This window comes from Trachypithecus francoisi, unplaced genomic scaffold (genome assembly GCF_009764315.1).
Source record: "Trachypithecus francoisi isolate TF-2019V2 unplaced genomic scaffold, Tfra_2.0 Lachesis_group13, whole genome shotgun sequence".
NCBI classification, from domain to species: Eukaryota; Metazoa; Chordata; class Mammalia; order Primates; family Cercopithecidae; genus Trachypithecus; species Trachypithecus francoisi.
The window spans coordinates 51,201,340-51,219,521 of NW_022681458.1; the positions used below are offsets into that span (position 1 = coordinate 51,201,340).

An 18,182-nucleotide genomic window follows, 5' to 3' on the forward strand; every position below is an offset into this window, starting at 1 on the left:
ACTGCTGGACTCAAGCAATCTGCCTGCCTTAGCCTCCCAGAGTGCTGGGATTATAGGTGCAAGCCGCTGTGCCTGGCATCATTATTCCATTTACATTCATTGACATTCTACTGTAAGGAAGAGATTTTCCTCCTCCCATTTATTTATATCCATGTAGTCTCATACATTGCCAATTATTTCAGGAAACTACAATCCATAACTCTCATTATTTATTTTGGTACTCAAATTGTCCTAGATTTAGCCAGTCAGAGCCCCTTCAACTAGCTCCTGTGTCCTTCTGCCATGTGCCTAGCATTTTTGAGCACTACTTTACTTTCTAACAAACAAGATGTTCTAGACTTGTATAATATCATAGACTCAGCTCTGGAATCATACATTTTTTCCAAGGAACAGTCAACATTAGGTGTGTTCATTGCTACTGGCATATCGTCATGTGTGTACACACACATACACACCCATACACCTGCACAAACATCTATATCTACCTGTTAGAAACTGTGAGTTCTGAGATCTCCAATACCACAGGGTTCATGCTAGTTTTCCAGTTTTCGTATTTGTAATTCCCTTCTCTGATAATGAGAAACTTGGTTCCCATTTCCTCAAATATATTTATTTATTTGCCTAATCCCAGAATACACTAAAAGTAGTTTCAGAATTGCAAAGTCATACCATTGCAAAACACAAACCTAATAACAGGAGTTCAGTATTTATTTATAGCGTTTTTTTTTTAATCTTTTTCTGAGGTTGTGTATTTTAGGTTAATTCATCCCAGTCCACTCCCCCTTCAGTATGGTTATACTATTCATTCAAAATATAGTTTGTTTTTATTTGTTTCAATTTCAGGGTTTTCCCCCATCCTGGTCAATTTTATCATTTTTATTTTTATTTTTTTAGTTTGTTGACAAAAAGTCACTCTATAAAACATTTGAAGAGATTTATTCTGAGCCAAATATGAGTGACCAGTGGCCTGTGACACATCCCTCAGATTCTGAGAACATGTGCCCAAGATGGTCAAGGCACAGCTTGGTTTTACACATTTTAAGGAGACATGAGACATTAATCAAATACATTTAAGGTATACATTAGTTAGGTCCAGAAAGGTCGGACAACTGGAAGCAGAGAGGAATGCAGTGTTCCAGGTTATAGGTAGATTTTAAAATTTTCTGATTGGCAATTGGTTGAAAGAGTTATTATCAATAGAAAAGAATGTCTGCATTATCATAAGTAATTGTGGAGACCAAAGTTTTATCATGGAGATGAAGCCTCCAGGTAGCAGGCTTCAGCGAGAATAGAGTATAAGTGCTTCTTGTCAGACTTAAGGTCTGTATTGATATTAAATGCTGGTTGGTTTTTCCTGAATTCCGAAAGGGAGCAGGGCATAATGAGGCATGTCCAACTCCTGCTTCCTGGCATAGCCTGAACCAATTTTTCAGGTTAACTTTGGAGTGCCCTGGCCAAGAAGAGGGTTTCATTCAGATGGTTGGCAGGGTCGGGGGTGTTAGAATTTTATTTTTGGTTTACAAGATTTGTTTGCCTTTTTATTCTCAGAAAAGACCATAGTGGGTTTTTTAAATGAGATTTTGTTTAAAATTTTTTTAAAAACCTTTTTAATTTTTAATTTTTTAGATTTGGGGGTACATGTGCAGGTTTGTCACATGGATATATTGTGTAATGCTGGGGTTTGGGCTCTACTGAACCCATCCCCCAAATAGTGACCATAGTACCCAATCAGTAGATTTTTCAACCCTTGCTCCTCTCCCTCCCAACCACCTTTTGAAGTCCTCAGTTGTCTGTTGTTTCCATCTTTATGTCTGTATTATTATCATTATTTATGAGTATCTACAACATTAATATGGCTTAAAAGTTAAAACTCTATACAAAGGTATTTTCAGAGAAGTGTCACTTTCCCTCCTCCCTCTATTAATTCCTATCCAACCCTTGTAGACAATCAGTTTAAGTAGTTTCTGGTATATCTTTCCTGTGTCTTTTTTTTTGCAAAAGTAATTAGCGGTGCATATTTATATAGATGGTGCCTAAAGCCATGAAACCGAGTGAGTTTCGATGGAGAAGAGAAGAGGACCAGTGGCTAAGCCTGGGTCAGTCTTATATTAAGAGTTCAGGGAGAAGGAAGGAGCCAGCAGAGGAGAAACACAAGGAGCGACAGTGAAGAAGGAGATGTCCTGGAAGCCCTGGGGAGAAGTGTAACGAGGAGAAGGGAATAACCAGCAGTGCCAAGTGCTGTTAACAGGTCAAATAAGATGACTGAGAATTAATTGGGCATTTCAGTTAGCAACATGGAAGCACCAGTGACCTTGTCAGGGCAGCCTTTTGGGAAATCCTGATTGAAGTGAGAATGGAAGGAGAGGAACTAGAGACTGCAGGCACAGGCAGCTTTTTAAAGGAATTTTATTGCAACAAGAAGCAAAGAAATGGGTGGTAGCTGGAGGGAAAAGTGGAGTCCACAGAAGGCTGTTTTTTCTTTTTTAAATGTATGTATGCTGAGAGAAATGATCTCGTAGAGAGGGAAGAAGTGCTGCTGGGATGTCCTTGAGTAGGCAAACGTGGATAGGATCCCATGCCCAAGTCGGGACTTGCCTTTATGGAGCCTGCAAATTTCCTCTGGAGGAAATTTCCTCCCCACAGGCAGGAAGCGGAGCATGTGCCTGCAGGTGCTGACAGGTAGGTGGCTTTGCAGATAGGAGCTGGTGGACATTCACTTCTGATTTCTTCCATTTTCAGTGAAGTAGGAAGGATCAACAGCTGAGAAGAGGATGGGGAGGAGTTGCTGAGTATTGAGGAAGAAGTTGTGAAATCCTTTATTGCAGAGGGTAGAAGAATGAATGAATAGTAATATGTGGTATGAATGACTGCAGCTTTCATGTCCCTCTCTGAGTTCACAGTCATGGATTTGAAGTGAGACCAGTGTGCATATCTCCAGCACACTGGTGATGCAAATGCAGGAGTAGAATGGTGGAGAGTTGGATTTTGTAAGTGAGTATGACAAAGCAAGAGGGGTGCAAAGGAGTCAAGGGTATGTGCCAGGGAATGGTGTGTAATAATTGATCATGGGGTTTCGCTGGCTAAAAAGAGATTGAGGATATTAAGAGGGTAAGGAGCAGAAGAAGAGAAGGATGTTCAGATCCTTGGTGGGGTTGGGGCACTAGATGGGTACACTGGAAAGACAGGAGATGGTGGTCACACAGTGAGATGCATGAAACAAGATGTATGGAGGGGCTGCAGTCTGGTACTAACAAGGTCCGGGGTATGGCCATGGAGTGATGAGCTGAGGTAGGGAGGACAAGAGCATAAGAGGAAAGGAATCCCAGGAACTGAGAGGCCAGGATACTGGAAGGATTGGTGTGTATATTGTATACACTGTAATACCTAAGAAGAATGACAGGAAATAGTATTGGAGAGAGAGCAACAGTGAGCCAGGAGCCAGGAGCCAAAGTCAAAGAGAAATGTGGGGGTTGGTAGGTAGATAGTGGGTGATATTGCCTGATGACTGAGATTCAGAGCTGGTGCTCTTACTCCCCTTTCAGGCTGCCCTACTCTTAGAAAAAGAAAACGAATAGAGAGAAGAATGGACAAAGGCAGCAGCAAAATTGTCATTTAATGACCACTGGGTTGTCACCATCGGCTTGTAGCTAGTGCTTTGTTGTATGATGTGAATAGGACCTGAGGTTGGGATATTGTCCTTCAGTAGGCATGGTGAGAGAAGCATGAATTGCAGATGCTCAGCTGATCCAGAGAAAGGAAGTGCTTTTTCTTAATCACAATAGAAAATGGTATAGATATAAACCCTATTTTCAAACCATGCCTACTCACATATTTTGCCACCCATCACAGGCATACTTCAGAGATAATGTGACTGTGGGTTTGGTTCCAGAACACTGCAATAAAACAAATATCCCATAAAGCAAGTCACATAAATTTTTTGGTTTCCTAGTACCTATAAAAGTTATGTTTACACTATACTGTTATTCTGTTAAGGGTGCAATAGCATTATATCTTTAAAAGAAACCCTACCTACCTTAATTTAAGAAACAGTTCATTGCTGAAACATGCTGACACAAAGACATGAAGTGAGCACATGCTGTTGAAAAAATGGTGCCAGTAGACTTGCCCGACAGAGTTGCCACAGACCTTTCATTTGTAAGAAATGCACTATCTGCAAAGCACAGTGTAGTAAAACAATAAAATGGGTATGCCTGTACATTCTTCTCATCTTTTTTAATGTCTCTTAGCCACAATAACTTGCTAGAAGAGGGACTTAAACCAGCCACAGCTTGTGGGGAGAAGCATTCACTTTCAATAATGTCTGTGGTTCAGTGTGTGTTTGGACTAAATACAAATCTGTTGATTCTACCTCTGGGATCAGAACATAGAACGCTACCCTTAGCATTTGAGTATTCTTTACTCATCTGACCTTGAGTTCTCTTTACTCCTTTGCTCATGTTTTTAAGAAGCTTATAAGAAGTTTTGGCTGGACGCAGTGGCTCACGCCTGTAATCCCAGCACTTTGGGAGGCTGAAGCAGGCAAATTGCTTGAGCCTAGAAGTTCGAGACAGCCTGGGCAACATGGCGAAAACCCATCTCTATGAAAAATACAGAAATTAGCTGGGCAGGTGGCATGTGCCTCTGGTCCCAGCTACTTGGGAGGCTGAGGGTCGCCCTAGAGGTACAGGTTGCAGCAAGCAGAGATCCTGCCATTGCACTCCATTCTGGGCAACAGAGAGACCCTATCTCCAAAACAACAACAAAGAGAAGTTATTCTGTTTATGGATTTGTTTGTTCTTGTTTTACAGGTGAAAATTACCAGTTCAGGCCTGTTCAGAATTGTATATATCACAGAAAGACATAATTGCCAATATCCAGAAACCATTCTATCTTTTATCAAATGTGTGATTCATAACTTTTGGATACCAAAAGAATCTAATGAAATAACCATAATCATCAATCCATATGGAGAGACTGTGTGCTTTTCTGTGGAGCCTGTCAGGAAGATATTTAACTATATGATACATGTGAATCGAAACAGTAAGTCCAATTTTATTACACTTGACTTTCTGGATTCAATTTTTCTGGAGTAACTTTTCAATAAATTGACTTTTTTTTCTTTTACCAACATTACATTGATAAAAAATCTTTTTGTTATGTGTTTGTGTGTCTTTTTTACTCCAGTCATGGATTTCAAACTCTTCCTTGTGTTTGTGGCAGGAGTTTTTCTTTCCTTTTATGCAGAGACCCTGAGTCAGTAAGTATTCCTTTTTATATTTTTAATTTTGTGAATGAAAAGGGGTTTAGATCATTTTTGACCACATGCTAAGTATTTTCACATTATTGTGCATTTGCAGTGCATACTTTAGGTTTTGCCAATAGGTCTGAAGATGGTGTTGAAAAGGCCTTTGAAAACAGTAACAGTTATTTGTATAGCGTGATATGTGTATGTTACAAAGTGCTTTCACATATTTTATGTATTAACATTTTATTAGATCCTGATAATAACTATGCAAGCTCTGTATTATTGTTCTCATTTTATAGATGAGAAAAGCAACATCCTTCATCACACTATTAGCTCTCATCAGGGCTGGAGATTTGTTCCCTGGTTTTCTGGTCCACACACCTTGCTCTATTACATCAGAGCCGCCTCCTAGATTTATGGCCCTGATACAGAAGGCTGAATATAGCAAATATCTGACTCTTAGAGAAACGTATTATCATTTTCTTTTTGTTACTGACATATTCTCATCTGAGAAACATATTATGCTGATGTTTTGTTTCTTGGAATTCTCTCATGAGAAAGAAATCTTTTTTCAATATTTTATTCTTGGCTTGTGGATTCTAGGTTAGTACCCAACACTCATCAGCTGTTCTTAACATTGTTCATTTTGAAGCTTTTCATTATAGTGTTACCAAGTGTGTTTAATGTCATCCATGAACTTTATAAGCCAGATGATGCATACATAGCATGCAGAATAAAGCCTGGACTCTGAGGAGCTGGGTTGTAATCCCTAATCCTCCGTGAACAGATACTGACTTAGGGAAGACTTTTTAACTTCTTGGTGCCTTTTCTCCTTTCTAAAACCTGGACAAGTGCCTGCTATATCATAGGTATTTAGTAATTATTGTCTGATCAGATCCTGAATATGAAAAATAACTCAGACATTCTGGTTTGAGTTAGTGGCAAGCAACTTACCATAAATTTCAAGTACCCATTTTGTTTTTTAAGAGTATAGGATATAATGAGAGCTGCCATCTGAGTTTTTTGTTCTTAGTATTATTTATGACCGACGTTGCCAGGTTAAACATGCTTTTCATACTCAAAGTGCTGTTTGGCATTTAAATGGCTTGTATCTGCTTATCTTGACAGAAGCCCTACTTTCTATTACTCCTCGGGAACTGTGCTAGGTGTTCTAATGACATTAGTCTTTGTCTTGCTGTTGGTGAAACGATTCATTCCGAAGGTAGGCATACTATGTGTAAATGAGTAAAAAATGGAAATCATGATCTTACAGACATGAAAAATTAATCAAAATTAATTCACATTATGATAGGTTCTAATTTAAACTATGTTTCTTCATTATGTAAACTGGCTCTAAAATGTATCTTTTTCTGGAGTTCCTGATTTTATTTATTACTATATGTAGTATTAAGTTTTGGTGCTACTTTTTTTGAGACCATTTTGCTTTCTAGGTAATGTGTTTTTCTTGAGTGATAGGAAGCTATTTCTATATTGAGTGAAAATTTCTATTATCTTTATAGAGCTGGGAATCTCATGATGCTGAACCATTGGGTCCTTGAATAACAGCACTGCTACATCTGGGAATTTCTTTATTATTATTAGTTCCCCAATCCACCGTCTTCCTTTATTTTTATTTATTTATTTATTTTTTGAGACAGTCTTGCTCTGTTGCCCAGGCTGGAGTTTAGTGGCATGATCTTGGCTCACTGCAGCCTCTGCCTCCCACCTCAGCCTGCCAAGTAGCTGGGACTACAGGCACACACCACCATGCCCAGCTAATTTTTGTATTTTTTGTAGAGACAGGATTTCACCATGTTGCCCAGGCTGGTCTTGAACTGCTGAGCTCCTGCGATCTGCCTGCCTTGGCCTCCCAAAGTGCTGCAATTACAGGCGTGAGCCACCGTGCCCAGCCAGACCTTCAATAAAATAACACACTGAACTTAGTTGGGGATAAATAAATAATTCAGGATGGTGGTGTTGCAGTTACACTGATTAAAGTTTACAACACCAGCGTTATTTTGAGATAAATTTATTCTTTATAACAGTGCTTCTCCAACTTCAGTGTACATGCAAGCCACATGGGAATCTTGTTGAAATGCGGGTTCTGATTCAGCAGTCTGCGGTGGGGCCTAGGACTCTGTCAACCCAGCAAGCTCCATGTGATGCCGGTGTTGCTGACTTGTGGACCACACCTTAAGACCCTAGGGAGTTTCTTAAGTTGACTTCAATTCAGTGTGATGTAGGAGTTTCTAATACAAAAGGTTTATTTGTTTGCTTTTATTTTTATGAGAGTGAATGAACGAAAAAATGTGTCATTTATTTTCTTCCACACACAGTATAGCACCTTTTGGGCTCTAATGGTTGGTTGTTGGTTTGCTTCAGTTTATGTTGTGTGCCAATTGATGGAAGATCTGAAGTGGCTGTGGTATGAAAACAGGATATATGTATTAGGTAGGTAAATAGAAAAACAATACGCTCTGTGATTGGTAAAACTGAGATGTACAACTAGAGGCCTTCTTTTGATAGATGTTTCTCTCCAACATATAAATTTTCATTTTGAACTAAGGAAAGGTACTACTAAAAATAATATTTTGTTTATTTTATTCCCATTTTTGGTGATTTCAGTTCATTTAGATCTCATTTTAGATGATTTCCCTATGACATGTTTCTTAGTTTTCTATAGTAATGATCAAAAGAGGAAAAAAAAGTGTCCCTTTTGAAGGCACATGCTTCTGAATTGTGGTTAAGCTCTAATAACCACATCTAACTTGTAACGTAAAAGCTTCTCTGAAAAGCGACTGTTTATTTTTTTCTCTCAAGTATTCAATAGGAAAGGTGAGAAATCCTAAATATAAATGACTAATGAAAACTTGGCTTTTCAGACACAGAGAGGCTAAGAAACCATTTATTTTCCTTGTTTTTCGTTACAAAATAAATGTTTTTATTGTTTATTTTAACGAGAAAATAATGGACAATGAGAGAATGAATTTTCTCCTCACCTTTAGCACCAAATTTCTCACATAAGTTCACTTCCCTCAAAAGAAAAGCAATTAAGTTTTTTGTTTTACTTGAAAACTGCGTATTTTTAGCTCATTCTTCTTTTTGTGCTTCTTTTAAATTACAGATATACTCCCCTGAATACTGCACTATTCATCTCTAAGAAACAAGAGCCTTTTCTTATATAATCTGTTAATTATTATCTGAAAAATAATTACATAAAATCATCTATTACCCAGGCCATGATAAAATTTCCCATTCTTGATGGCTTATATAAACTAGGATATGGTCCAGATCCACATTTAGTATCTGTTTTGTCCTGTAAATTGCTTTTAATCCATAGCAGTTTTTTTTTCATCATAGTGATATGCTAAAGAGACCAAGCTTGTCCTATAGAATGTCCACCTTCTAGATTTATCTGATGACCCCTTTATGGTAGAATTTAACATGTTCTTCTCTTCTGCGTATTTTCTGTAAACTGGAAATTAGACCTCAAGGCTTGGTTAGATATAAATTAAACACTTAAGATAGAATACCTAAGACGTGATGGGCACTTCACCTTGCATCATACCCAGAGACACAGCATAGCTTATAGTCTCACCATCGTAATGATGAGACTGAACATTGGAGTCAGAGGATGACTCCCTCCACTGTAAAATTACCTTTTCCTTTTATGACTAGAAGGTAAAAATAAAAAATAGGGTTTGTAGCCAATGGTCACATACAACTATGACTTCTTCCTGGCTAAAGTAACTATGATAACATTTTAATCCAGCAAAGGTGCTGGACTAAAATACAGACTTATATATAAGTCTTATATATCATCATAATAAGTGTACATCCCAAATTATTGCAAAAGTCAGCCTAGTATCTCATATGGAAGGAATAACACCCTATGTGCATTTTTCAACCTTACTTTGTGGGGGAAAAAAAAACAAAACAAAAATTAAGGTTCCCTAATAGTTTTTACCTTTAAGTCAAGGCTCTGCCAGCTTTTTCACATAATGTCTCAAATTCAAATTTATATTATTTTACCTCTTCCACTTTTCCAGGCTATGTCTTGATAGTTGGATTTTTCAGCTTTGTTGTTTGTTACAAGCATGGGCCCCTTGCAGATGACAGGAGCAGAAGTCTTCTGATGTGGACACTACGACTCCTCTCCCTGGTTCTGGTCTATGCTGGTGTGGCCGTGCCTCAGTTTGCCTATGCAGCCATAATCCTCCTCATGTCCTCCTGGAGTCTGCACTACCCACTGAGAGCATTCAGTTATATGAGGTGGTATGTATTATTTTTTCCCCCAGCAAATTTGACATTTTGAGCTCTGGTTTTATTATTTGGGAGAGTTTTTGCACACATCATGTTAATCTCATAATTACATTTGATCTGGAGATTTCATTCTGAGCAAGATTGGGGGTGGAGGAGGAAGAGAGCTCCAAGCGTCTGATCCTATCTTCATGGCTAGTCTTCATTAATCGTTCAGAGCTGTACCACCAATTACCAGGTAATTAGAGCTCACTCAGAATTCACTAGAGTCAGTGACAGAAGTACTTGGACTCTGGGTTACCTAAAATATCTTCTTTTATTCAACATTTTCTTTAATTAGAGCCAAAGACTAGTGATATCAGCTGTCCTTATGAGATACGAATTAGGAAACAGAAATGAATCATAAATGATTGAAAGGTATTATTTGCATTTAGAACTTTCCTTTCTCTTAGGTTTTAAGTTAAGGCTTACGGCCTTTGAAGTATAAAAAGAAAAATGAAGTAACCTCTATTGTCACAGCTTTGTTATGTTTCTCCTCAGTCATTGAGTCTCAGCAGCTGTTTTCACGTCAGGTGCACAGATGGAGATGGTTCTTGCCCTTGAGGTATACTTGCTAGACATCAGCATACATTTCTACCTCTTTTAAGTATTAAAATAGAGACTTGCCCAGGGACCAAGGGTATATAGAGAAAGCTAGGAGAGCTTTCCTGGAGGAGATATTACTATGCTGAATCTTAAAGAATGAATTAAAATAACCAGATGAATAAACACGGAGGGCTTTCCTGATAGAGAGAAAGCCCAGTTTGGTACCACCGGGAGGCAGGCAGTGTTGTCAGTGCAGCAAACAAGGTGGGCATGGGCCAGATACATGGCAGCCACGCTAAGCAATCTAGTCCAGTCCTGTACACAGTGGGGTTTAACCGTGAGACATTTTAGTTAGTCCTCTGACTGTTGCCTGTATAGCAGTTATCAAACCAGTTGCTTAGGACCCAGGCAGATACTATGGTGAGTGATGCTGAGCAGGGGTAAGGCAGCAGTAACCAGGAGGAGTGTGGGAAATTCTGCAAAGCAACCTCATTGAAAACGGGGCTGTTAACAGCTTGAGCTGATTGCTCTCATGTGGGAATATGAGTCCTGTATTGCCAGATCTGCTGGTTTTCTAGAAAAACTGGAAGTGGGAATTACGATTAGAATGTGAAATCTTAGCATTTTAAAATGTTGGCATTTAAAAATAAAAATAATTAAAAATAACAATACATTGGACAAACAAAAATCACAGCAGAGACCATAAATACTCATTGGCCCGTGGGATGTGGCCCATCTGTCTTCTGGCACAGCAGGTGGATACAAAGGGGAGGTCCCTGTGGCAGGAGAACAGTTATCAGACATCACAGTGGTCCAGGTGAGAGATGATGAGGGCCTAGGGTAGGACCATGAGACCAAGGCTAGAAGAGGGAGTGAATAAATGTTCAAGAGGTAAAATTGGCTGTGAGGAAGGACATTATGGTGACTGGTAGTTTATGGAACTGGTGACTGTGTGTGTGTGGCAATATCACAGGGTGAAAATTGCACCAGTGACAGGACAGGGAGCCCACACAGAAGATGCTGGTGGTGCTGAAAGGCAGCAGGACAGGGTCGGAGGGTTGATGCTGACTGGGTCTCTCTTGGCCCCATCTGCCCGAGGCAGACAGTGAATGGGAACACCAGTCTTCTGTCAGTAAGGCTGGCCCCCCAACATCTTCCAGGTCCCTGGCCCTTTGCCAGGCTTGTGGCCTGAGGAACTCAGGATAAAGTTCCTTCTTCCTTCTCTTTAACCCTCTAACTCCCTGCCAAGAGCAAAGTGTGTTCTGCACAATGGTTATTTTGTGCACTAGCTGTGTTCTATAATAATCAAAATGTACTATAACTTCCTCAACTTAAAATTTTGCTAGTGAGTAATTATATAAAGAACTAGGGAATGAAACAGGAACTTACAGGTTAAATAACACAACAGAGAAATAATACCTTGATTTTGTATAGTACTTTCTCGTTGCAAAGAGCTGTTTACTTTTAATAGTATAAGGTAACTACTCTTTTGATTATCCTTATTGAACACCTACTATAGGCCACTTACAGTGCTAAGCACCCTACACAAAATATCTCATTTAATCTGTACAGTGACCTATGAAGTAGATACTATTGCTTTTATTTTTATTTTTTTCATATGAGCAAAGTGAGGCTCTGAACTGTTAAGGAATTCCCCAAGTTTGTATAGTGAATAAACCTCAAAGCCAGGACTGTGTCCAGGTCTTCTGGCTCAGCATCCAGGGTTTTTCCTCCAGGGAAACCATGCACAGGTATTCAGAAAAGGAGAAGGAAATTATGTCACTGGTTCCTTGATCTAGCTCATCAACTGTGAGATCTTTAAAAGATAATAGATTTATTCAGTCCCAACCCTCAAGAAAAAAAAAAAAAATATATATATATATAGAAATATATATTATATAAATATAATATTCAAATAATTCTGATGTTCATTTATATTTGGAAATCTCAGGTTAAATTTAAAATCACCCCAAAATATTTTTTAAAACTCATTATAAATAAAACAAATGTTTTAGGCCGGGCACGGTGGCTCACACCTGTAATCCCAGCACTTTGGGAGGCCAAGGTGGGTGGATCATGAGGTCAAGAGTTTGAGACCAGCCTAACCAACATGGTGAAACCCCGTCTCTACTAAAAAATACAAAAATTAGCCGGGTGTGGTGGCATGCGTCTGTAATCCCAGCTACTCAGGAGGGTGAGGCAGGAGAATTGCTCAAATCCCAGAGGCAGAGGTTGCAGTGAGCCAAGATTGCGCCATGGCACTCCAGCCTGGGTGACAGAGTGAGACTCGCTGTCTCAAAAAAATAAAATAAAATAAAATAAATAAATAAATAAAAGTTTTTAAAACCTTATTATTGTTACTATTTTTATGAGATTCTTAGATTCCTAAATGTTTAGGTCGCTACATTTTATGAGATTTAGGATTTTCTTGGTTGGAAAAAGAAAGTTCTAATCATGATCTGCTTGTCATGTAATAAAGGAAGAATTACTATAAATTTTGTACAATATTTGCTCTTTCTCTCTAGGATTAGTCAGAATCACCACCACTAGGTGGAAGTGATATCCCACAAATCCTCCCAGGTTCTTGGTGTGGAGAGTAAAGGGTCAGTGTTCTAGAGGGTCTGCATAAAAGGACATCTCAAACACTTGCTTCTATTAGTGCCTAATAAAATAAACAGGCCAAGCATTAAAAAAAAACAGGCTTTTAATTGCCTGTGTGATTAGAAATCCACCGAGGGAGAAAAATACAATTAACATCTGTATCAGAAATTAATTCTCAAATGCCTTAGGACATTATTTATGATAGTTCAGGAAATGGGGAAATGTACTATTAGGCCCAAACTGCATGTTCTCTATACCTCAGTAATGATAACAGCAATAAAAAAATATAGATATGATATGGAGGAAGTTAAGAAGTATTATTACTGTTACAATCTAAGAAATGTATTTTTGTAAATCTTAAGGATTGAATTAGGCAGTAATCCTGCAACCACATGCCACGTTTTAGGAAAATAAAGCAGTGGTTTACATCGAAAGAGCTGGTGGTGAAGTATCTTACAGAAGACGAGTATAGGGAGCAAGCTGATGCTGAAACGAACAGCGCTCTGGAGGAGCTGCGCCGGGCCTGCCAAAAACCTGACTTCCCCTCGTGGCTGGTGGTCTCCAGACTCCACACTCCTAGAAAGTAAGTCCTGCTCTGCTGCTCGGACCATAGTTTAGTTGAGAATGATTTTAAAAATAATATGATGGTTTGGTACAGGCACTTCAGGGTGGAAATACACTACTTCCTTGGATAACAGATGATGTGGAAGTTGTCAGAGGTCCCTTTTCTCAGTACTGTGACTTTGCACAGTAGAACTGCTGATGTCAGAATAAATATTTATCTGATGTTCTATAGGGAAGGCTATAAACATAACTTCTTTATGTTTATAGGGAAGGGAAGGTGGAATAGGGTGTGTGACCTGCTTCTCATCCTATTGGTGGGGAACATCTTTTTTTTGTTTTGTTTTGTTTTTTTCTTTAGACAGAGTCTCGCTCTGTCACCCAGGCTGGAGTGCAATGGTGCTATCTCAGCTCACTGCAACCTCTGCCTCCCAGGTTCATGCCATTCTCTTGCCTCAGCCTTCTGAGTAGCTGGGATTACAAGGCGCACGCCACCATGCCTGGCTAATTTTTGTATTTTCAGTAGAGATGGGGTTTCACCATGTTGGTCAGGCTGGTCTCTTAACTCCTGACCTTGTGATCCGTCTGCCTTGGCCTCCCAGAGTGCTGGGAATACAGGCGTGAGCCACCACGCCCAGCTGGAAAATCATTTTTAAAGTTCACGAAGAAAGACATCTGTCCCAACATTTTTCCTTATTGCTTTCTTTTCCTCATAACTTTATCCAAATAACAGTGCCCTCAAATTAAAGATGGAAGGGGGAAAGCATTTGACACAAAATAATGAATAATAATAAATTCAAACTAATAAAAAATTGAGACAAGAAAGAATTAGAAAACAGGAGTGGGTACATTTGACTCATGTAGTGCTTATACATCTGCCCTGCTTCTCTGCCCTTTCCATGAATAGCTGTCTTTAGAGGGATCACATAAGCCATTCCCATTTTTACACCCACTGGGTAAATACCACCCTCTATTGATGCAAAGGCAAATTTAATTAAAGGGGATAAATAGCAAGGGAACATGTTATCTTTCAAATAAACCTTCCTGAGATAATATTAACTTTATTTAAAACAAAAAACTTATTAGATTTGCAGACTTTGTTCTTGGAGGAAGCCACTTGTCACCTGAAGAAATCAGTCTGCATGAAGAGCAGTATGGCCTTGGGGGTGCCTTCTTGGAAGAGCAGCTCTTTAACCCGAGTACTGCCTGACATGCGACCTTCAAGTTGACTTCATTCTGGACAAGGAAGTGGGCAAAGGGCAGGGATTCTATTAAAGTTAGGCAGAACTGTTCTAGTGAACAGTGGCAAAAACATTTGCTGTGGAGAAAAACAAGTCATTCTGGAAAGGAAAACTAACCCATTTTGATGATAACTTAGCATTCTTGGTGAGTTCTATTTACTGTACTGTAGGTGGATACCAAGATTCTGTGACAGCCACTACCACCTTCCTTGAATGAAGGCTTTCATTAGGAATAGGGGAATGGCGTTGTTCTTCAAGGGGCTAGTAAGCGTGAACAGGTGCTTTGTTGACACCAGGGTCCTAAATCCGCTGTTAATCCCCTGAACCTGTGTCAGAAGACTCTGCAATACTCTTCCTATATTTCATCAGTATAAGTCCTAAAAGAGACCTGAGACATGCTGGACCAGTGTTTTCCAAAGTACAGCTCACAGGATACTACCGAGCGTTGGTCAGTAAAGGTATTCTGAGGTCAGCTAAGATTGATATAAAGTTAAACTAATGTATTTCAGTACCTCTCAGAGTCATTCATAATGCTCATGTGCACTATCAATCTCCCAAAGAGGAGAAAGTGTGTGCTGCAGTTTCTTGCTTAATTTGACCACAGGACTCTTTTTCATGAGATTAATATTCCTTGGAACACATGTTTGGAAAGTGCTAATGGCGGTGGAATTGAGCTCTGGAGAGGTTCAATAACTTGTGCAAGACCACACTGAGATGCAGCACTGGTAGAAATCCAGCCCTGGTGTATCCTTTGACTCAGGTAGATAAGATCTTCAGGTGCAAGCTTAGGAGCCATCTTCCAAAACCATGGGCCTCACAATGTTGGTGGCTTTACTTTTTATTTTTCAATAATGGCCAACTTGCTATTTAACTGTGGTGAAGGGAAATGTTTCTTAAGACATTTTAAAGGTTTTTATACATACATAAGATTTTTATATACATACATAAGGATTAGATACTATGATTACTTTTTTTTTTGTATTTTGAAATTGAAGGCATTTAACCTCTTGTGACATTTTGAATGGACTGATCCATTTAAAAAATTGTTTAGTTATATGTGTTTATAACAGTTTCTTACAAAACAATTTTTTTCTTGAGTCATGACATTAAACTCCAGAGTGAAATGAGGGGCTGTGAGCTTTGACCCTGAGGAAAGAAGGCCAAAACATAGATCTGAGAAAAGATTTGAACATGGCAAGACAATCTCAGGGTTAAGATGTTGCTTAGTTGATTCTGAGAATCAAAATCAGGCTTTTTTTCCTGTGATGGGATCATAAAAATCTTTTTATCAGGACAAGGGTTATGGGGGAAGGATAGACAGAATTTTGGCACTGCTGCTTTCCTGAGCCAAATTTAGTAGTTTTTCTAAATCATGAAAAAAGAGCATGACTATCCATCTGGAACTTTCTAGATTGATTTTCAAATGATAGTTCCTCTTTGAAGTATTTACAGGTCTGTTTTTGCCAGACATCTTTTCATACTAGGAACTTTGTTTTTTTGTAATATCCACTAAAGTTAATCTGCCTTTATATAGACTTGGATTTTTAAAGACCCAAAGGATGTATTTCCCATTCAGATTTATGGTAACTATTTTATGAGTAAATAGAAGTTTGAACATTTTTCTTATGGTTTAATCTGTTTTTTTATAATTATATTTATTGGTGATATAAATGTATCAGATGTACCAGTGCCTGTGCTCACCAAGTTTGTCTCCTAAGAGGCAGTTTGTGTGGTACAACATATGCGTATGAGTAAATAACACATAAACAATCTGCTGGGGCTGCCAGGTATGTCCCAGCCAGGACAGCCACTGGGCCAGGGGGAAGAGGTACTGCCGAGGGAAGGAAGCAGCTCTTCATGGGCAGCTAGCCAGGTGTAACCATCACAATAAGAACAGCCAAAGATAGTCCTCCAGGATATTGTTTTCCATGTTTATTTTTAGAAGAAATCATAGGTTTGTCAGTTTCTGCTTTGTGACTACTGTGAGAAGCTAAACAATTAAAAGCATTACTTGTGATATTTTTAGTGTATTTATGTTGTTTTCATTTGATTTGGGAGTATATTATAGTACTGATCACAATTCTAATCCCCATCAAGCAATGTACAGATAACTTGTAAGAAATGTTTCCCTCCTTTCTTTCCTCCCTTCTCTTCTCTTTCTCCCTCACCTCCTCTCTCCTCTCCTTTCCTCCTCCCTTTTTAAAGTCCTTTGAACAGTTTAAACGACCACTAAATAAGATGCCTCTGCCCTTCACAGGTGGTTGGAAGTTGACTTTGTGCTTCACACACCATAGGTGTATAATTATGGAGCCTAACAGATCCCTTTGTTATGTTATTGCTTATGTTTCATGCCTACAAAAGCTTACTGTTGTTAGCAAGTTGGACTGTTTGACACCAGATGTGTGGGTGAGATAATAGTGTAGGTGGCTATGCTTAAACAATTGGATCATTCAAGTGTTACTTTAAAAAAGTTTTAAAACACATTTTACATATCACAAAAAAATGCTTTGTGAATTAGTTGTATGGTTTGCCAGTAATACTTAGGGCTGAATTATAGGGGAATGTCCATCTGACATGAAGGACAATATTTCAATTTATGACTTTTTTAAAAAGATCTGGAAATTTCAGATATTTCGATTTTAAGAGGGTTTGGAATAGATGATGGATTACATAAAAATATCTAAATATGTGGAGGAATTAAGATCCTGAAGTGATGCCAACTAAACAAATGCTCTCTTACATTATTCTGTATGTGACTGTTCCCCAGAGTTAGAGATGTACAATTTTATAAATTAAATTTTCTTGTCCAACTGAAAGCAAGATAGACAACATAATAGACGTGGAAGTTTGAAGACACCTGCGGGAAGACAGAGAGGTACTTTCAGGTGACAACAGGAGCAAGCTGCCTTCTGTGAGAGCCTGCTGGGTGGCATGACATTGAAGAGTGAACTATTTGGGTGTAACTGTTAGCCTTACTGACTCAGAACCCTGCTTTTTGTTATTGCACCATAAGACTTGTCTCCTGTTAGCCAATTCATATAGTTGGTACAGGTAGTGATTCAGAACCAAAAATATAACTAGCATAAGGATAAAAACACTTGAATTGATATGACCAGCAGAGTCTCTCTCAGAAGACAGAGTTACAAGGGGTCAAATTATAGTAAGGAGGCTACTTGGTAAACTGAAACAAAACAAAGGGAGCTTGTTATATAATTCACATGGTTAATGTCATGAGGCCAAAGAGTTTAATGCAGATGCCACCCCCCACCCCAATGGGGCTAGCCTTGTTAATGGGATGAGATACCAGGTCTGTTGACAAAGACCACCCCTTCCTTTATGCAGGTCCTGCCAACTTTTTCCTCTCTGTGACTGCTGGTTTTCTAATCATTATTGACCAACATTCCACCCCCTCTGATGGGCATAGTTTTACTCAGATATGTTAAAATCTTTAGTCTTTCTCTGGCCTAGGAGTTGGATTATCTTTTAAAAGTAACTATTTTTTTGTTATGATCCCTGAATGTGAAACCTTAATAAGTCACCAGAGATTTGAAATGAATACTATATTTATCTACGATAAATCTTGGAAGATGCAGTTAGTGGGTAGCTTCTATTATCTAAATAATTTGAGGGATAATTTTTTTAGATTTGGTCCTTTTTCCAAAAAAGACTGATTGAAAAGAAAAGGAGAA

General features: G+C 38.7%; 1 protein-coding gene across 7 annotated transcripts in view; it reads left to right on the forward strand.

Annotated features, from left to right (window-relative positions):
- Positions 1-18,182, forward strand: part of NEMP2 (nuclear envelope integral membrane protein 2) — a 33,873-nt gene that overhangs the window by 11,243 nt on the left and 4,448 nt on the right. For 5 of the 7 annotated variants that reach the window (XM_033230836.1, XM_033230838.1, XM_033230839.1 and 2 more), the window contains 7 exons: positions 4,809-5,040; positions 5,185-5,257; positions 6,374-6,467; positions 7,582-7,696; positions 9,295-9,520; positions 13,098-13,274; positions 14,339-16,747. In XM_033230836.1, the coding sequence (XP_033086727.1) occupies positions 4,809-5,040; positions 5,185-5,257; positions 6,374-6,467; positions 7,582-7,696; positions 9,295-9,520; positions 13,098-13,274; positions 14,339-14,462 (1,041 nt within the window). In that variant the 3' untranslated portion in view covers positions 14,463-16,747. Of the gene's footprint in view, positions 1-4,808; positions 5,041-5,184; positions 5,258-6,373; positions 6,468-7,581; positions 7,697-9,294; positions 9,521-13,053; positions 13,275-14,338; positions 16,748-18,182 lie in introns of those variants that run through there. The other 2 variants (XM_033230842.1, XM_033230841.1) reach the window with 2 other exon arrangements.